This window comes from Desmodus rotundus, chromosome 9 (genome assembly GCF_022682495.2).
Source record: "Desmodus rotundus isolate HL8 chromosome 9, HLdesRot8A.1, whole genome shotgun sequence".
Classification (NCBI taxonomy): domain Eukaryota; kingdom Metazoa; phylum Chordata; class Mammalia; order Chiroptera; family Phyllostomidae; genus Desmodus; species Desmodus rotundus.
Genome location: NC_071395.1, coordinates 44455441 through 44475057, shown reverse-complemented (window position 1 = coordinate 44475057; position 19617 = coordinate 44455441). Strand labels below are relative to the sequence as shown.

The window sequence follows — 19617 nt, the reverse complement described above, 5'->3', positions numbered from 1 at the left end:
GCCTCCACTTCCCATTACTCAGAGTGGCCCAAGTGAACCACACCCTCCTTGTCAGGCCCTCTCCCCACTCCCAATGTCTGCTCTTTTGAAGATGCCCTAGGATGTCTCTCTTAGGGGAGTCTTATCATCTCCACCCACGGAGGAAGTTCCCCTTTATCAGAGCCTATCACAGATGTGAAATGAGGAAGCAGCATGAAGCCATTCACATCTGAGTCACTGCAGTGTTTTCTGGCATCTTCTCTCCTTGTTCTCTGAACTTGAGGCAGGAAGAGATGCCAATGACCCAGGTCCCCTTTGGGTAGCTCAGGGACCCAATGAGCAAGGGCTGGACACTGTTGGCTAAAAACAATGGCAGGGACAATGGCAACACATACACAAGAGTGAATCAAAATGCAGGGAACCAAAGACTTTAGAACCTTATAGGACTCTCAGCTGGTCTCTTTCAGATCAAAGTTTCTTCTTTGAATATATGGGTTTTCCTTCTAAGGTCCCTGGCCTAGGCTGTGGGTGTCAGCACTAGGTCAGAGAAAAAACAGGAGGGATGCATCTGCACTCAGATGGTGACGATGGCTGGAGGTCTGTCTTCCAGGTTAAGGATATGGAGTAGAGTTGCATGAGAAATAGCTGAAACTAGGTGTATGGCTCTGGAAGACATGATGACTGGAAATTACTCAATCTGAGAAGTGTGCTCCCAGAAAGGAGCTGGGATCCAGTTATAGTAGCAGCAGGATCTCTTCCATGTCCACTGAGTCTACAAACATCCATGAGACATCCACATACGAATGCACAAAGGACTTTTTAGGAATACCTCCAGGGTCATGAATGGGCTGGGCATTACTCAACATCTTTTTCTTTCCCCTAGTAAAACTTACTTTTCACTCAATATTAAGTACCATATAGGGGGCTTCCAGCCAAGATGGGGGCATAGGTAGACACACTGTGCCTCCTCAGACAACCAAAAGAAGGACAACAACAATTTAAAAACAAAAAACAACCAGAATTGAACTGTATGGAAGTCCGACCACCAAGGAGTTAAAGAAGACACATTCATCCAGACCGGTAGGAGGGGTGGAGATGGGCATCTAGGAGGAGAGGACTTGAGGCAAGGTGGTGGCAGGAGAATATGGCAAGGTGGCAGCTGGTGGAGCGGGTGGTCCCATATTGGCGTGCAGATAAACCACGAGGAACATTCAGGAGCGAAACAGACTGTGCAACCCAGGGCTCCATTGCGGGGAAATAAAGCCTCAAACCGATATTGAAAACACCTGTGTGGGTTGAGGCACCAGCGGGAGAAACTCCCAGACTCATAAGAGTTCATTGGAGAGACCCACAGGGTCCTAGAATGTACACAAATCAAACTTCCTGGGAATCATCACCAGAAGGGCCCACTTTGCTTGTGGGTAGCGGGGAAAGTGACTGAAATCCATCAGAGAGCTGAGCAAGTGCTATTATTCCCTCTTGGACCCCTTCCCCACATACAGTGTCACAACTCAGCAACGAGGGTTGCCCTGCTCTGGTGAATACCTAAGTCTCTGCCCCTTCCTATGTAACCATTGCATTGAGACAAGAGAAAACAAAACAAAACAACACACAAAAAAGGCCCAAATGAAAGAACAGATCAAGGCTCCAGGAAAAAAAATACAATTAAGCAATGAAGAGATAGCCAACCTATCAGATGCACAGTTCAAAACACTGGTAAGCAAGAAGCTCACAGAATTGGTTGAATTTGGTCACAAATTAGATGAAAAAATGAAGGCTATTAGTGAAGTAAAGGAAAATGTACAGGGAACCAATAGTGATGAGAAGGAAACTGGTACTCAAATCAACGGTGTGGACCAGAAGGAAGAAAGACACATCCAACCAGAAAAGAATGAAGAAACAAGAACTCAAAAAAATGAGGAGAGGCTTAGGAACCTCCAGGACATCTTTAAAAGTTCCAACATCTGAATTATAGGGGTACCAGAAGGCGAAGAGGAAGACATTAAAAACTTCTCTGAAAAAATAATCAAGAAGAACTTGCCCAATCTGATAAAGAAAATAGACTTCCAGGAAGTCCAGGAAGCTCAGAGAGTCCCCAAGAAGCTAGACCCAAGCAAGCACACACCAAGGCACTTGGTGTGTCATAATTACATTACCCAAGATTAAAAATAAGGAGAGAATCTTAGAAGCAGCAAGAGAGAAGGAGACAGTTACCTACAAAGGAGTTCCCATAGACTGTCAGCTGATTTCTCAAAAGAGACCTTACAGGCAAGAAGGGGCTGGAAAGAAGTATTCCAAGTCATGAAAGGCAAGGACCTACATCCAAGATTACTGTATCCAGCAAAGCTATCATTTATTTATTTATTTATCTTTTTAAAAAAATATATTTATTGATTATGCTATTACAGTTGTCCCATTTCCCCCCCCACTCCACTCCATCCTGCCCACCCCCCTCCCTCCCACATCCCCCCCCTATAGTTCATGTCCATGGGTCATACTTATAAGTTCTTTGGCTTCTACATTTCCTACAATATTTTTACCCTCCCCCTGTCTATTTTCCACCTATCATCTATGCTACTTATTTTCTGTACCTTTAGCCCCCTCTCCCCCTCCCACTCCCTTATTGACAACCCTCATGTTCTAGTTGTTTGCCTAGTTTGCTCTCATTTTTGTTTTATGTGTGGCCGTTAATAACTGTGAGTTTGCTGTCATTTTTACTGTTCCTATTTTTGATCTTCTTTTTCTTAGGTAACTCCCTTTAACATTTCATATAATAAGGGCTTGGTGATGATGAGCTTCTTTAACTTGACCTTATCTGAGAAGCACTTTATCTTCCCTTCCATTCTAAATGATAGCTTTGCTGGATACAGTAATCTTGGATGTAGGTCCTTGCATTTAATCTTGGGTAATGTAATTATGATGTGCCTTGGTGTGTTCCTCCTTGGGTCCAGCTTCTTTGGGACTCTCTGAGCTTCCTGGACTTCCCGGAAGTCTATTTCCTTTGCCAGATTAGGGAAGTTCTCCTTCATTATTTGTTCAAATAAGTTTTCAATTTTTTGTTCTTCCTCTTCTCCTTCTGGCACCCCTATAATTCGGATGTTGGAACGTTTCAAGGTGTCCTGGAGGTTCCTAAGCCTCTCCTCATTTTTCCAAGTTCTTGTTTCTTCATTCTTTTCTGGTTGGATGTTTGTTTCTTCCTTCTGGTCCACACCATTGATTTGAGTCCCAGTTTCCTTCTCATCACTATTGGTTCCCTGTACATTTTCCTTTGTTTCTCTTAGCATAGGCTTCATTTTTTCATCTGTTTTTCGAACAGATTCAACCAAGTCGGTGAGCATATTGATAACCAGTGCTTTGAACTGTGCATCCGATAGATTAGCTATCTCTTCGTCGCTTAGTTGTATGTTTTCTGGAGCTTTGAAGTGTTCTGTCATTTGGGCCATTTTTTTGTCTGTCTTGGCGTGTCTGTTACTTTAAGGGGCGGAGCCTTAGGTGTTCACTGGGGCGGGGTTGCGCTGGTCTCTATGCTGTGATGCTGTACGTGGGGGAGGGGCCAAGTGGGAGCAATGGCGCCTGCCTCACTCTCCTCCGGATTTCAATCTTTCACTCCGATACCCACAATCAAACTGGGCCACTCTGGTGCTGGTTCCCGAGTAAGTGGGCCTGTGCACACTCTAGGCCCCTGTGGGTCTCTCCAACGACCTCTCCTGTGAGGCTGGGAGTCTCTCCTGCTGCCGCCCCAACCACCACGGGCGTCTTCAATCAGAGGTTTGAGGCTTTATTTCCCCTAGCTGGAGCCCTGGGTTGCGCAGCGGTCTGCTTCTCTGCCCGCCGTTCGTCCGGTTTATCTGTGGGCGAATGTGGTGCCGTGGGGTGCTACCCGCTGCTCTGCCTGCCCCGTTCTCCGCCACTCTGAGTCCGGCCCTCTGGGTTTATCTGTGCAAATGTGGGGCTGCAGGGTCTGCTAGTGCTCAGACTTCCTGCGCCATTTATCCCACACTCCGCCAGTCTCAGTCCCGCCACAGCCACGCGAGTCCTCTCCACCCCGGTGCCCGTCTCCGCCCCTCCTACCAGTCTGGATGAATGTTTATTTTCTATTTCCTTGGTGTTGGTCCCCCTTGCTGTTCGATTCTCTGTCAGTTCTGGTTGTGCGAGGAGGCGCAGTGTGTCTACCTACGCCGCCATCTTGGTTCTCATGCAAAGCTATCATTTAGAATGGAAGGGAAGATAAAGTGCTTCTCAGTTAAGGTCACGTTAAAGGAGTTCATCATCACCAACCCCTTATTATATGAAATGTTGAAGGAATTTATCTAGGGGAAAGAAGATAAAAAATAGGAACAGTAAAATGACAGCCAACTCACACTTATTATCAACCATACCTAAAACAAAAACAAAAGCAAACTAAGCAAACAACTAGAACAGGAACAGAACCACAGAAATGGAGATCACATGGAGGGTTATCAACAGGGGAGTGGGAAGGGGAGAGAGGAGGAAAAGATACAGAGAATAAGTAGCATAAATGGTAGGTAGAAAATAGGGGGAGGGTAAGAATAGTGTAGGAAATGTAGAAGCCAAATAATTTATATGTGTGACCCATGGACATGAACTATAAGGGGGGAATGTGGGTGGGAGGGGGTGTGCAGGGCAGAGGGGAATGAAGGGGGCAAAATGGGACAACTGTAATAGCATAATCAAGAAAATATATTTAAAAATATTAAATACCATATAGATACTTAGAAAACAAAGAAAATGCGAAGACAACAAAGAAAATCACCTATAAGTTCACCACACAGACTACTGGGAAATTTTAGGAATTTTTTCATTGTTACAAACATATAGAAATGTTTTTAAATTATCAATAAATATGCATCTAAGACTATTTTGAGTAGATGAAGAGAATTTCTTGGTGTAAAAATCATATATTTTTTTTGCGCCTGTATACTGTGATAAAATTCACATAGCATACAGAAGCTTTTTATTTTGATGAGGTCCCATTTGTTTATTCTTTTCTTTATGTCCCTTGCTTTAGGGGACATGTCTGTGAGGATGTTGCTGCGTGGAATGTCTGAGATTTTCCTGCCAATGTTTTCCTCAAGGACTTTTATGGTGTTACGACTTATATTTAAGTCTTTTATCCATCTTGAGTTTATTTTTGTGTGTGGCATAAGTTGGTGATCAAGTTTCATTTTTTTGCACTTAGCTGTCCAGATCTCCCAACACCATCTGTTGAAGAAGCTGTTTTTGCTCCATTTTATGCTCCTGCCTCCTTTGTCAAATATTAATTGACCGTAAAGACTCGAGTTTATTTCTGGGCTCTGTGTTGTGTTCCATTGGTCTATGTGCCCCTTTGACCCAGCAATTCCGCTGCTGGGATTATACCCTTAGAACCCTGAAACATCAATCCAAAAGAACCTGTGCACCCCAGTGTTCATAGCAGCACAATTTACAATAGCCAAGTACTGGAAACAACCTAAGTGCCCATCAGCAAATGAGTGGGTCCAAAAAATATGGTATATTTACACAATGGAATTCTACGCAGCTGAGAGAAAGAAGGAGCTTATACCCTTTGCAATGGCATGGATGGAACTGGAGAGCATTATGCTAAGTGAAATAAGCCAGACGGTGAGGGACAAATACCATATGATCTCACCTTTAACTGGAACATAATAAATAGAAGAAAAAAAGGAAACAAAATGTAACCAGACACACTGAACTTAAGAACAATCTAACAATAGCCAGAGAGGAGTGGGGAGGGGATAGTGGGGAGAGGGGTTTACAGGAACTATTATAAAGGACACATGGACCAGATCAAGGGGGAGGGTGGAGGTGGGGGAGGGAAGGGGGTTCAGCTGGGGTGGGGTGGAGGGATGGGGAGAAAGGGCACACAACTGTAATTGAATAACAATAAAAAATTAAAATTAAAAAATTCACATACCATAAATTTACTATCTTAACCATTTTAAGAAGTATACTTTCCTTTCCTGATCTTGTGCTATTGAAGAATAAAAACTCAAGTTTTAGTCCTGGATATAGGTTCTACCATCTTACTAATTGTGTGACTTTGGATAATTTACTCAATCTCTTGCTACAAATTATGATTGTTTAAAAAACAATACTACCATGAAACCATAAATCTCCTACAATAAAACATAGGAGCTAAACTCCTTGACATTGGAGTTGGCAAAGATTTTTTGGATTTGACATCAAAAGCAAAGGCAACAAAAGCAAAAATAAATAAATGGGATTACATTAACCTAAAAAGCTACTGTATGGCAAAGGCAACCATCAACAAAATAAAAAGGCAACCTACAATTTGGGAGAAAATGTTTGCAAATCATATAGCAGAAAAGTGGTTAACATCCAAAATACTATATAAAGGACTCATAGAAAGTGCCCATCAGCAAATGAGTGGATCAGAAAACTATGGTACATTTACCAATGGAATTCTACACAGCAGAGAGAAAGAAGGAGCCTATACCCTTTGCAACAGCATGGATGGAACTGGAGAGCATTATGCTAAGTGAAATAAGCCAGGCAGTGAGGGACAAATACCATATGATCTCACCTTTAACTGGAATATAATGAACAAGAAAAAAAAGCACACAAAATATAACCAGAGACACTGAACTTAAGAACAATCTAACAATAGCCAGAGAGGAGTGGGGAGGGGACAGTGGGGAGAGGGGTTTACAGGAACTACTATAAAGGACACATGGACAAAATCAAGGGGGAGGGTGGAAGTGGGGGAGGGAGGGGGGTTCGGCTGGGGTGGGGGTGGAGGGATGGGGAGAAAAGGCATACAACAGTAATTGAATAACAATAAAAATTAAAAAAAAAACAACAGAAAAACAACAACAACAACAACAGCAACAAAATACGCAATCTAATTTAAAAATGGGTAGTGGATTTGATAGAGTATTCATGAAAAACTGCCCACTTCCCTCCTTCTTCCCTGCCCTGCCACCTCTTTCTTATCCTTGACAAAGTGCTCCTGTGCTGCTCTCAGGGACGAGGGCTCCAGATGCCCCACAACCTCCCCACCACAATTTCTGTATGCCCTCCACCTTTTCAAACTTCTGTACCCTTGCAAGTCTCCTTGAGGTTGGTGATGATTTCCCCAGATGAAGAGCTGAATCCCGGAAGACAGTGACAGGCAGTGGCATTGACACATGTAGAGTGCAGGGGGCACCATGGAGCACAGTCTTTGGGGGCAGAGGCTGTGGAGATGGAGACCATGGTCAGAAGGCCCAAGAAATGGAGGAAATCAGCTACCAACTGGGGGTCCAAAAGTAGAAGGGCGTAGGGAGGGAGTGATGCTGCTACTGGACTTGGAAGAGCTCAGAAAATTCTAGACATTTAGGGAGGAAGAAATGGCTTCTGTTAATTCCAGAAGACCATCTCTAGGCCCAACCTGCAGAGTAAGCCTCCTCTCCCCGCTTGTTGGTGAGAGGATGCAGACCTCAACAAGCACTCCCTGGTTTAAGTTGCTGATGGTCCTGGGTGGGTAGACTCACCTGTCAGGTTTTCCTTTGCAGCAATCAATGTCAAAAACAGCTGCAAAATGAGTCCTGGGAGAGAAAGACAGACAGATGATAAAGATAGGAAAGTGGAGCTGCAATTTCAACCCCTGTCCATATGGCCATTGCCACCTGGGGAGGTGGTTCTGGTCCTGCAACCCACAGCTTTCTGGCAGCTTCCCCGAGGTTTTTATACTTTACTTGGAATCAATGACTCAGTCTTTCCCTTCCATTTCCTGGGACTCCCCAAGGAGTCAGTCATTGACACAGCCCTCAGGGAACCTCAGGTGCCACAGGTAAGGGGACAGAACATACACACAGATGATGACAGGGACACATCTTAGAAACTCCAGCCTCTCCCAATGGAGAAGGTAAATCTTACAGGAGGAAGAAAGTCCTCAGATTGGTTTGCCTTCTACTGTGTCCACGTACTTTGTTCTTTGGCAATGGCAGAAATCTGCTTTGTGAAGGCCCCACTCTCTCCTCCCTGGTGAGTAGGTGCCATTTCACATGGAGGCATCCACTCTATGGGTGACTGTGGTGGCCTCGATGCTCTGTTTCCAGATGTGGGTGGAAGTGGCCTGAGTTCTCCCTGTCTTCTAGCCCCTGTGCCCTTGCTTCCCTGTGCAGCTACTGGGTGGGGTGGCAACATCACGGTTACCTGTGTCCTAGCCTGAGGATTTGGACAAAGGGCAGGATGGGCCTTCCTGGGAACCAAGGGCAGGAGGAATGCTGCATCCTCTGAGCAGTACCCATCTTGGCTCCCAGTGATGGCCTTTGTCCTCCCCCTTACAGGCCAGCCTGAATTCTCCTTGGAACTTTGGTGATGCTGGCAGGACAGAGCTCTCCCATCGATGCAAACTCTGACACTCGAGCTCCATGGAGCTGGCTCAAGACCCACCCATGAGCCTGACTCCTCAAAGGGCTTGCTGGAAGGAGTGAGGAGAATAAAGACTATGCCAGACAAGCCTGAGCCACCCAGACAGTGGAAGATGCCAGCCTGTGGTGGACAGTGAAGGTTGATGTCTTGCCACACAGGCTTGGGGTGGTGAAAGAACCTCTTCTGATCCCCACAAAGGCATCCCCTGGACTGGCATGGCAGGAAGTGGTGAGAATTCACTTCTGAGCAAGGCCAGAGGTAGGTGAGGGCTGGGTGTCTGGAGAGGGGAGCAGGATCTGATGGGTGAAGGGTGGCAGGTGTTTCTATATCTGGCTCCTTGGTTTCCCCCCAGGGACACAGATGTGTAGGTCCTGCTGAGGGGAACTCAGGCTCCATCATCTGTCCCCCAGTGATCTGGACCCCCAGGAGGCCTGGGTTGACCTCTACAGGAGAGAGTTGGGCCTGGAGCAATGGTATCCAATTATGTTCTCTCTTTCAATTTCATCAAGATAGGAGCCTCTTCCCTTTATCCAGCTTTCTAAGTACATGTGGGGTGGTCTATGTCACCTTGGAATCATTGCCCTGGTCATTTTCCACCCCAGTCATCTGAGTTGCCCAAAACCCAGGAACTGAAATTATTGGATTAAATAAGAGTGGAGACTTTCTTGGGGAAATAGATGCAACTGAGCAGCTGAGAAGTGCGGTTGGGTGCAAGGAGGGGTTTCACCAGGTGTGGGCATTGATCAGGGCAAGGCCAGCTGGGAAACATGGATCCACCCTTGATTCTTTCCACTCCCACATTTCTGAACAGGGCCCTTCAAGGCCTGTGGAGTCTGAGAGTGCTCCTGGGGTGGCTGAATCCATGTGGTCTCTAGTGAGGGAAGGTCTCAACCCGGCAGTCGCTGATGAAGAAGGCAAAGATGAATATTGCACTGGAATGCAACGCTCTGTGAGCTCTTGAAGCATCTCGAATGCCACCTCTTTTTTTGTTTTATGAAAATAAGATATCAGGTGGTAACAAGAGGATGTTCCAAAATTGCCTAAGTGGCATTTGGACAGGGAGTTCAGAGCCTTGGGGTTCAGAGAGGGTGGGTGACCTAGTAGGTGCCCAGGCTACCCTCCTGATGGCCTGGAGAAAGGATTAAGAATCCCAAATCTGATGAATGAGGAGAAGGAAGACACGGGGTTCTTCTTACCATCACATGGTTCATGAGGATCGATGTGGAACATTGCCTCAGAAACAGGTCTGTAGCCTGGGCTGCACATGCAGTAGCTCTCCATGAAGTCCTCACAGTCTAAATATACTCCACAGGACACTCTTGAGTATGGTCCACACTCCTTGATGTCTGGAACACAAGAAGACAAAATGTCACCTCTCCAAGACATGAGTTCCCACAAGGCAGAGACTCTGGCTTCCAGTCTGACCCTGTCATGGGGACTGGACAGAATGCAGGTCCAGGGTGGTTTTCCTGGGGCTGGACTGGGCAAAGTCAGCTGCTCCATAGCCTGCTGATTCCTCTGCTCATCTTTACTCTCTGGCTGCTCTGAGGCCACCTAGACTCAGACACTCTGCTGTGTTGTGACGGGGCTGCATCCACCTTTCCAGGCCTTGAGGGGTAGATGGAGGCACTGACTCAAGTTACAAACCCTCCACTGTGGTGCTGTTTGCATCATTGGGTTCTTGAGGGTGGCCTCCAGTCAGGGTGGCAATGGATTTGAAGGCCACCCTCAGTGCTGAGGTCATGGAGGGAGTCATGGCTGGGGGCTGACCAGGATGCTGCTCATCACACCCCTGAAGACAGAGCCAGGTGTCAGACCCCTGCCTGTTGACAGCTTCCACCCCTTGCCCTCCATTACTCATAGTGGCCCAAGCACACTCCACCCTCTTGGTCAGCCAAGCACTCCCCCAGCTCCCAATGTCAACCCTTTTGCAGATGCCCCAGGATGTCTCAGGGGGCACCTTTCTGTCTCCAGCCCTGGAAGAAGTTCTCCCTTATCAGTGCCCATCACAGATGTGAAATGAAGAAGCAACATGAAGGTGCTCACAGCTAAGTCTGAGGGTGTTTTCTGGCATCTTATCTCTTTGTGTTCTCCAAACATGAGAGAAAGATGCCTGTGAGCTAGGATTCCTTTGAGTAGCTCAAGGACCCTCAGAGGAGGGGCTAGATACCCCTGGGTAACAACAAAAACAATTTAATAAGAAGCAGGGACACAAAATGAATTGAAATCCAGGGACAGGATGTTTAACCTTGTACATTTCAATCAGAGGACAAAAGACTTTGGAGTCTGAAAGGACTCATGGGGTCATGATGAGTCAAGGCAGGCAGCTGGTCTCCCCATGTCAGAATTTTTTCTCTGAATTCACAGATTTTCCTTTTAAAGCCCAGGCTGTGGTGTCAGCACCAGGACATGAGAGGAGCTGGGAGCAACACACATCTGTGGCATTCATGTTCAACCCCTACTCCCTTTCAGATGATGGCAATGGCTGGAGACCTGTCCTTCAGTTTGGTGGGGTGGGCTGGGATGGGGTGGTGTGGAGTGGGGGAGAGGTGGGAATAAGATGTGTGGGATGAAAAGACACGACAGTGGAAAACTCTTCAACCTGATGAGCACTCTCAAAAAAGGAGCTGAGATCCAGGTACCTTAGTAGCAGCATCTTCTCTCCATATCTGCCCAGTCTACAGTTTCCCATGAGACACACATGTGCAAATGCACGGAGAAACCTTTAGGCAGACCTCTATGTTCACAGACGGGCTTGGCTGTAGTTACAACAATGTGTTCTTTTCCCTGATAAAATTTACTTTTCCACAAACATTAAGTAACACATGGGTACTTAGAAAACAAAGAAAATGTAAAAAGGAAGAAGATAATCATCCATAAGTCCATTATACAGACTACTGAAAATTTTTAGGGGTATATTTTTCTCATCTTGTCAAATATATTAGGAATATTTTCATTTAGTACCAATAAAGCTGCATCTAAGAGTATGTTGAGTAGAGGAAAAATATTTATTGGTGTAAAATTTTATTTTCCCCCTATTTTTATAGTGATTAAATGTACATAATTAAATTTTCCACCCAAACCACTTTAATATTATAATTTCCTTTTATGTTCCCATTTTCTTGATGAATAAAACCCCCTTAGCTTTAGATCTTAGTTCTACCACCTTATTAGTTGTAAAACTTTGCAACTTTGGCAAGTTTTTGCAAAACTTTGGCAAGTCACTAAATCTCTTTGAGCCAAAATTTGGTAATTTAAGAACTAATGCTACCCTGAAATTATAAAATTCATAGAGGAAAACATAGGTCGGAGTCAGCTCCTGGACATCTGTCTGGGCAATGAATACTTGTATTTGACACCAAAAAATAAAGACAACAAAAGCAACAATAGACAAGTGGGACTACATCAAACTAACAAGCTTTTGTACAACAAGGAAAACTATCACTACAATGAAAAAGCAACTTGCAAGTGGGAGAAATTATTTGCAAATCATGTACCTGATAGGGAGTTAACATCCAAAAATGTGTAAAAACTCATACAGCTTAATAGTAGGAAGCCCAAATAAATGATGGGGGGCTTAAAAGTTGAAAAATTTTAGTTTAATGTAATAGTTAATAAGCCTAATAGCTACTGCATGTAAAAAGCTACTGTTTCAGGAACTGAATTACGGGGCCACCCTGACTCCAGGGGACCGCCAGTTAATGACGTTTGTGCTCCAGAAAAGACCATAAACAATCAAGGCAGTATCCCATCCATTGTGTTCCAGGGAGAGACAGTCCACCACCCAGAACACAGATAAAGAAAATGACTTGTTAACAGATAAAAGGATGTTAGGGAAATTGCCAGACTGAAGCTTTTATCTAATTGGCCTTTTTTCCTGAATTCCAGACCCCTTACCTACACTCTTCTTATAAAAAGGGTCAGTTGAAAATGGAATTTAAGATGGTCTGTTAGGGTACAAACCCACTGTCTTCTCAGATTGCTGGCCATTCTGAATAAAGCACCCGTCAAGATTCAATCCCTGTCTCTGCTTATTGGGTCTGGTGGTGACAGGCAGCTTGAATGCTGGCTTTTCCAGTTTCAAAACAATTAGATTAAAAAATAGATAGAGGATCTCAATAAACATTTTTCAAAGCAGACTTCCAAGTAGCCAACAGATACATGAAAAGATATTCAACATCACTAATCATCAGACAGGCAAATCAAACCCACATAGAGATACCACCTTACACCTGTTAGAATGGCTATTATCAAATGGACAAGAGATAATAAATGTTGGAGAGGACATGAAGGAAAGGGACCTTGGGCACTGTTGGTGGGAATTAAATTGGAGCAGCGCCTATGTAAAACAGTATGGAGGTTCCTCAAAAGTTTAAAGATAGAACTGTCATGTGATTCATGAATTCTATTTTTGGGTATATAAGAAGTAAAATGACAATCTTGAAAAGATGTCTGTAGCTCCATGTTCATTGCAGCATTATTTACAACAACCAAGATACAAAATCGACCTAAGAGTCCATTGATGGATGAATGGATAATGAATAATAATGAATATTATTCAGCCATAAAAAGAAAGAAACCCTGTCCTTTGTGACAATGCGGATGGATCTTGAGGGCATTAGGCTAAGTGAAATGAATCAGAAAGAAAAGTACAAATACAGTATGATCTAACTTAAATGTGAAATTAAAAAAACACACATATAGATACAGAAAACAAATTGGTGGTTTCCAGAAGCAGGGCAAAATGGGTGAAGGTGGGGAAAAGGAAAAACCCTAGCTCTGCCATCCTGGCTCTGCTGTGAGTCTGAGTGGGCAACCATGACCGTGAGTGGGCAGGATTCCTGCTGAGCCTGAGCTGGTGGGGGAGCCTGAGGTTCCAGGCCCTGGGCATTTCTTTCCTCCTGTTGCTCCCCTTATTCTTTCCTTTCTTTGTGCAATGAAAATAATAATTACAATAAAAGCAGTAACAATGAAAATAGCTCACATTTGTTGACAATTTCTCTGTTCTCATCTTTAAAAGTTTTTTTCATACAGGTAAGTATGAAACCTCACACCATCCATGTGTGGCACATACAGTGATTATTCCCAATATACAGACAAGAAAACTGAGGGAAAGAGAGGAGACATAATTTCCTGAAGGTCAGAGAGCCAGTCGGTGGCAAAGCTAGACTTTGAACCCACACAGCCCAGCTCCACTGTGTAAGCTCTCAACACGCTCCTACTAATCACAAAATCCTAACTGCCCACTTCCCTCATGGTATCCTGCTCTGCCTCCTGTCTTTAATCCTTGACAAAAGGTTTTGGTGCTGCTCTCAGGGATGGTGGCTCAGGATGCCCCACAGTCTTTCCCAACAACCTCTTTATGTCCTTCCATCATCCCCAAGCCTCCATACCATAGCAACTCTCCAAGTGGCCAGTGAAGACATCTGGAGATGCAGAACTGAATCCGGGAGCGCAGTGACAGGCATGGCCATTGACACATGGAGGGTTCGGAGGGCACCATTGAATGCAGGCTGTGGGAGCAGAACAGTTAAGATGGAGACCATGGTCGTAAGGCTCAGGGAATGGATAAAGCCATGGACAACTGTGGGTCCAAGGCTGGAGGAGGGGAGAGAAAGGAGGGGTGGCTGCTTTTGGAAAGGAAAACAAACAAACAAATAAAACTCTAGGCATTTAGGGAGGTAAAAACAGCTTCCCTTATCTCCAGAAGACCATCCCTGAGCCTCACTTACAGAATAAGTCTTCTTCCCTCCCAACTGGTGAGAGGACTTAGACTGCAGCTTATCTGGGTAGACTCACCTGTATCTTTCAGGGCTGCGGCAACCCATGGCAACATCAGCAGCACTGACAGTTCTGGGACAGAAAAAGATGGAGAGATGACAAAGAAAAGAAAATCAATCTCCAAGTTCAACTCCTGGCTTGCAGGGCCATTGCTTTCTGTGGAGGTGGCTCTTGCCCTGCACCCCACAGCCTTCAGCAGGTTCTTCTTGTACTTTACTCAGAATCAAGGACTCAGTCTTTCTCCTCCATCTCTCAAGACCTGCAACATCCCATCCAGAGGAATCAGTCACCAAAAGACACAGTTCTCGTGGAACCTCAGGTGCCATGGGTAAGGAGACAGAACATACACACAGCTGATGACAGGGACACATTTTAGAAACCCAACCTCTCCCAATGAGGGGGTACATCTTAAAGGAGAAAGGCCTCAGGCTGGTGTCCCTTTGCCCAGACTGAGATTCTTGTTCTTTGTTGATGGCAGAAATCTGAGGATTTCTCTTCCAGGATCATTTACCTTGTTTCATATGTTTTCTGGGTGTACAAAAAGAACGTGGGTATTGGAGTTAGACTCCCAAAGTGTGAGCCCTAGTTCATAGTATCAGCAGGGATGGGAGCTTTGGAATTGAGACAAGGGAGCTGATGAGAGGTGAAGAGGGGGAACTAAGGCTCCTGCAGGTATAGCCACTATCTCCTGGGTAAGTGGCCTCTCCAGGTACAGGACTGTGGCTTCTATGCCTCCTTCCAGATGAGCTCCTGGCCCCCCTGTTGTGCACAGAGGGTTCAGCTTTTGCCCTTTTTCATCCAGTTCAGTCCTGAGAAATGTCACTGAACAGGCTATTGGGTGTGAAAAACACTAAGGGTGCAGAGGAATAAACTCTACCCTACAGGCAATAACTGGGTCACCTACCAGTCTGTCATTTCACCCATGTGAGCATGAACCCAGTGAAAATTCAGATCTGTGTGCCTTTACAAGAACTTCCCAAAATATGTCCATTATTAAAAAACATCATGTTCCACAAATCGGATAATGATAAATATGGCTCTCTTTCATAAAAACCAGAAAGCAAATTATAACCAATCAGGCCAATCTATAAGGAATACATAACTTACTAGAGTTATTATCTTAAGCATTCAAAGAAATAAAGACTAATCAGACTTCAGCTAACCTCATTAATATCGATTTTTACTAATTCACTGTCCTTTAAATCCTGCCATGATACATACACAAAGATAATGTATTTCTTAGCATAATGGAGTTTTCAGATACTTTGATGATCTACTCTTCCTGAGACAAATAATATAGGCAGTGTGTTAGTTAATCTTATGGATCAATTTGGCTAAGCCACAGTACCCAGACATCTGGTGAAGCACAAGTTGAGGTGTTGGTGTGAATATGTTTTTTTTTTTTTAGATGAGATTAACATTTGTATTGGTAGACTTTAAGTAAAGTAGATGACCCTCCATAGTCTGGGTGGGCCTCATCTAATCAGTTAAAGACCTGAACAGAAAAAAACTGACTTCTTCCTCTGATGGAAGAGAGAATTCTGCTTCCAAACCGCCTTTGGACTTGGATTTGAGATGCCATGTCAATTCTTCCCTGGGTTTTCAGCCTAATGGCCTGCCCTGTGGATTTTGAATTTTTCAGCCTCCACTATCTCATGAGCTCATTCTTTATAATAAGGCTCTCTCTCTCTCTCTCTCTCTCTCTCTCTCTCTCTCTCTCTCTCTCTCTCCCTCCCCTCCCTCCCTCTCTCTTGCACGTGCTTTCTCCTGGTGATTCTGCCTCTGGAGAAACTGGACTAATGCAAGTGGTAAAGTGAGAAATATCTGTTAAGTCCTCAACTATGCCCTAGGAATGAGTTTCACTAACTGTTCCTTTGAGAGTTAATACAAATGAGCTAATACCCTTCTTAAAATTTCTGGTCTTTCTTTTGTTTCTTATAAAAACAGTAGGAAAACAAGCTAGATATGCAGAAGAAGAATAGGGAACATTTTCAAACTGGATGGAGAGTTCCCAGATAGCTTTAACTGTCTATCGTCACCGTTATAATTCTACCTACCTGGCAGCAGCCCTAGACATCGGTTTCTCATTGTGCAGACACCAGCAAGCCCAGCCACGGAGGATGTCTGATCTTGGTCTGTGTGTGTTAAACACACTCCCTGTTTTAAGTATGTATTGTGCCCTGGAGGGAGGTGGCTTAGGAAACCACTAGTCTGGATGCTTTCTTCCCCAAATCTGCCCAATAATTAATTTCTCAGACACCACTTCTTCTTAAGGATTTGCATAGTTTTACAAGTACTTGTACTAGAAGCCTCCTTGAAGGTGTTTTTTGTGTGTTTTCTTTCTGTAACTGTTTTTTAAAATTTTTGACACTATTACAGATGTGCCCCATTTACCCTCTTCCTCCCTTCCACCTAGCCACCGCACTCCCCACCGGCCTTCACCTCACTGCTGTCTGTGTTATGCACATGTGTTCTTTGCCTATCTCTTCCAGTGCCCCCCCCCTCTTCTCTCCGGCAGTTGTCAGTCTGTTCCATGTATCCATGCCTCTGGTCCTATTTTATTCATCAGTTTATTTGTTCATTAGATTCCATTTATAGTGAGATCATACAGTATCTGTCTTTCTCTGACTGGCTTAGTTCACTCAGCATAATAATCTCCAGGTCTATCCATGCTGTCACAAAGGGTAAGAGTTCCTTCTTTTATATAGCCACATAGCATGCCATTGTGTAAATGTACCAGGGCTTTTTCATTCACTCGTCTAGAGATGGACACTTGGGCTGTTTCCAGATCTTGGCTATTGTAAACAATGTTGCTAGGAACGTAGGGGGGCATATATTCTTTCTGCTTGGTGTTTTGGGATTCTTAGGATATATTTACAGGAGTGAGATTGCTGTGTGTGATTCTTAAATTTTTTTACATAAGAAGATGTGATACTGTGTAATCAAAGACCTCCCCAAATGAATAATCACTTTACTAGTCTTTTTTTTTTTTTTTTGCCTATTTGAGGACCTTGGGTCAGAGTGAACAGAATTATCTAGTAATAGACATTTTACTGAGGTATAATTGACCTACAACATTACAGTTTCAGATGTACAACATCATAATTCAATAACTGTGTATACTGGGGAATGATCACCAAAATGTCTAGTTAACATTCATTACCACATATTGTTATGACTGTTTTTTGTCGTGAGAACTTTTAAGATCTACACTGTCAGCAAGTTTCAAATATGCAATACTTTCTTATTGACTATAGTCACCATATGTAATGGTGTACATTACATACCATGACTTATTTGTTGTATAACTGGACGTTTGTATCTTTTCACTCCCTTTATCCATTTCACAACCCTGCCCTCCCACACCCAGTTTTTCTCTGGCAATAACCAATCTGTTCTCTGTATCTAAGAGCTTTTTTTTTTTTGAATTTCACAGAAGAGTGAGATCATATGGCATTTGACTTCCTCTGTCTTATTTTTCTAGACCTAATGATTGCAAGGTCCATCCATGTTGTCATGAATAGCAACATTTCATCCTTTTTATGGATAAATAATATTCTCATCTATGGATGGACACTTACATTGTTTCCATATCTTGGCTATTGTAAACAATGTTGCAGTTAACATTGGGGTGCACATATCTTTTTGAGTTAGTGTTTTCTTCACGTAAATACCCAGAAGTTAAATATCTGGATCATATGGTAATTTTATGTTTATTTTTTTCAGGAACCTTCAAAAGTTAAATATATGTTGCTTTTTTGAAATAAATAATAGGTTCCCATGAAGTTGCAGAAACAATGCTAAAAGGTCCTGTTTACCTTTCATCGAGGTTGCTACAAAGGTTACATTTTTATGTAATGATAATCAAATACTTAATCCAAGAAATTGATATTCACATACTGTGTGTATATAGTTCTGTGACATTTTCTCCCATGTGTAGATTCCTATAACTGTCTCTGCAATCAAGATACATAAAGATTCAATCATCACAAAGATCTCCTCCATGTTACCTCCACATCCTTAAACCATGGCAGGTCTAAAACTAAGGTGTTTTTCATTCATCAACAATACTCCTAACAATTTTAGATTCATACCTATTGATATGTTTTAAAAGATAAGGAAAACAGCCCTGGCTGGTATTGCTGAGTGGATTGAGTGCTGGCCTGTGAACCAAAGGGCTACCAGTTTGATTCCCAGTCAGAGCACATGCCTGGGTTGCAGGCCAGGTCCCCAGTTGGGGGTGCATGAGAGGCAACCACACATTGATTTTTCTCTCCCTCTCTTTCTCCCTCCTTTCCTCTCTCTCTAAAAATAAATAAACTCTTTTTAAAAAAGATAAGGAAAACATACCTCCCAAATTTGCCTGTAGTCTATGTAATAAAATTCTGTTAATTTTCTCTGTTTGCTCTTTTTACATTTTCTCTTATCTATGTGTCCATGTCTATTAGTTGTCTAGGACTGCTATCACAAAATGAAACAGACCAGACAGCCTAAACAACATATATTTCTTTTCTCACAGCTATGGAGTGTAGATGTCCAAGATCTAGGTGATGTAAAGATTTCTGGTGTCTCTTTTTTCTTAAGAACATTGATCCTACGTGATTAGGGCCCCACCCTTCTGACCCCATTTACCTTTACTCCTAAGAGACCTTCTCTCCATATATACTCACAGGGGTTAGGGTTTCAACATATAAATGTAATGGGGACACAATTCACTTAAAATACCATGTTTTATTTAATACTTGTGAAAATTATGGAAAATAAATTTTACATAGGAAGATGTCTTGATTTTCACTTAATTCCTTAAGAATATTTTTTCCGGATATAAAATTCTGGGTTGACAACACTTTTTTTTAAAAAAAAATTTTTATTGTTATTCAATTACAGTTGTATGCCTTTTCTCCCCTTCCCTCCCCCCCACCCCAGCTGAACCCACCTCCCTCCCCTACCCCCACCATCCCCCCCGATTTTGTCCATGTGTCCTTTATAATAGTTCCTGCAATCAATCCCCTCTTCCCACTGTCCCCACCCCACTCCTCCCTGGCCACTGCTAGACTGTTCCCCTCCTCAATGTCTCTGGTTGTATTTTGTTTGCTTTTTTCTTTTGTTGATTATGTTCCAGTTAAAGGTGAGATCATATGGTATTTGTCCTTCACTGCCTGGCTTATTTCACTTAGCATAATGCTCTCCAGTTTCATCCAAGCTGTTGCAAAGGGTATAAGCTCCTTCTTTCTCTCTGCTGCGTAGAATTCCATTGTGTAAATATACCATAGTTTTTGGATCCACTCGTTTGCTGATGGGCACTTAGGTTGCTTCCAGTACTTGGCTATTGTAAATTGTGCTGCTATGAACATTGGGGTGCACAGGTTCTTTTGGATTGGGACAACACTTTTTTTTCAAAACCTGAATCATGTTGTGCTACTGGCACCCATAATTCATGATGAGAAATTAGCTGGTGTT

The 19617-nt window shown here is 43.5% G+C and overlaps 1 protein-coding gene across 6 annotated transcripts in view; it reads right to left on the bottom strand.

Annotated features, from left to right (window-relative positions):
• The window catches only part of LOC112301435 (adhesion G protein-coupled receptor E2-like), a 50349-nt gene extending 34003 nt beyond the window's left edge, over positions 1-16346 (bottom strand). For 5 of the 6 annotated variants that reach the window (XM_071219207.1, XM_045192594.2, XM_045192595.2 and 2 more), the window contains exons 1-6: positions 16215-16346; positions 14176-14229; positions 13770-13889; positions 9573-9722; positions 7494-7547; positions 7062-7196 (exon numbers count right to left, since the gene is read on the bottom strand). In XM_071219207.1, the coding sequence (XP_071075308.1) occupies positions 7062-7196; positions 7494-7547; positions 9573-9722; positions 13770-13889; positions 14176-14229; positions 16215-16245 (544 nt within the window). In that variant the 5' untranslated portion in view covers positions 16246-16346. The remainder of the gene's footprint in view (positions 1-7061; positions 7197-7493; positions 7548-9572; positions 9723-13769; positions 13890-14175; positions 14230-16214) is intronic. The other variant, XM_045192597.2, reaches the window with a different exon arrangement.
• Between the last annotated feature and the right edge of the window lie 3271 nt (positions 16347-19617).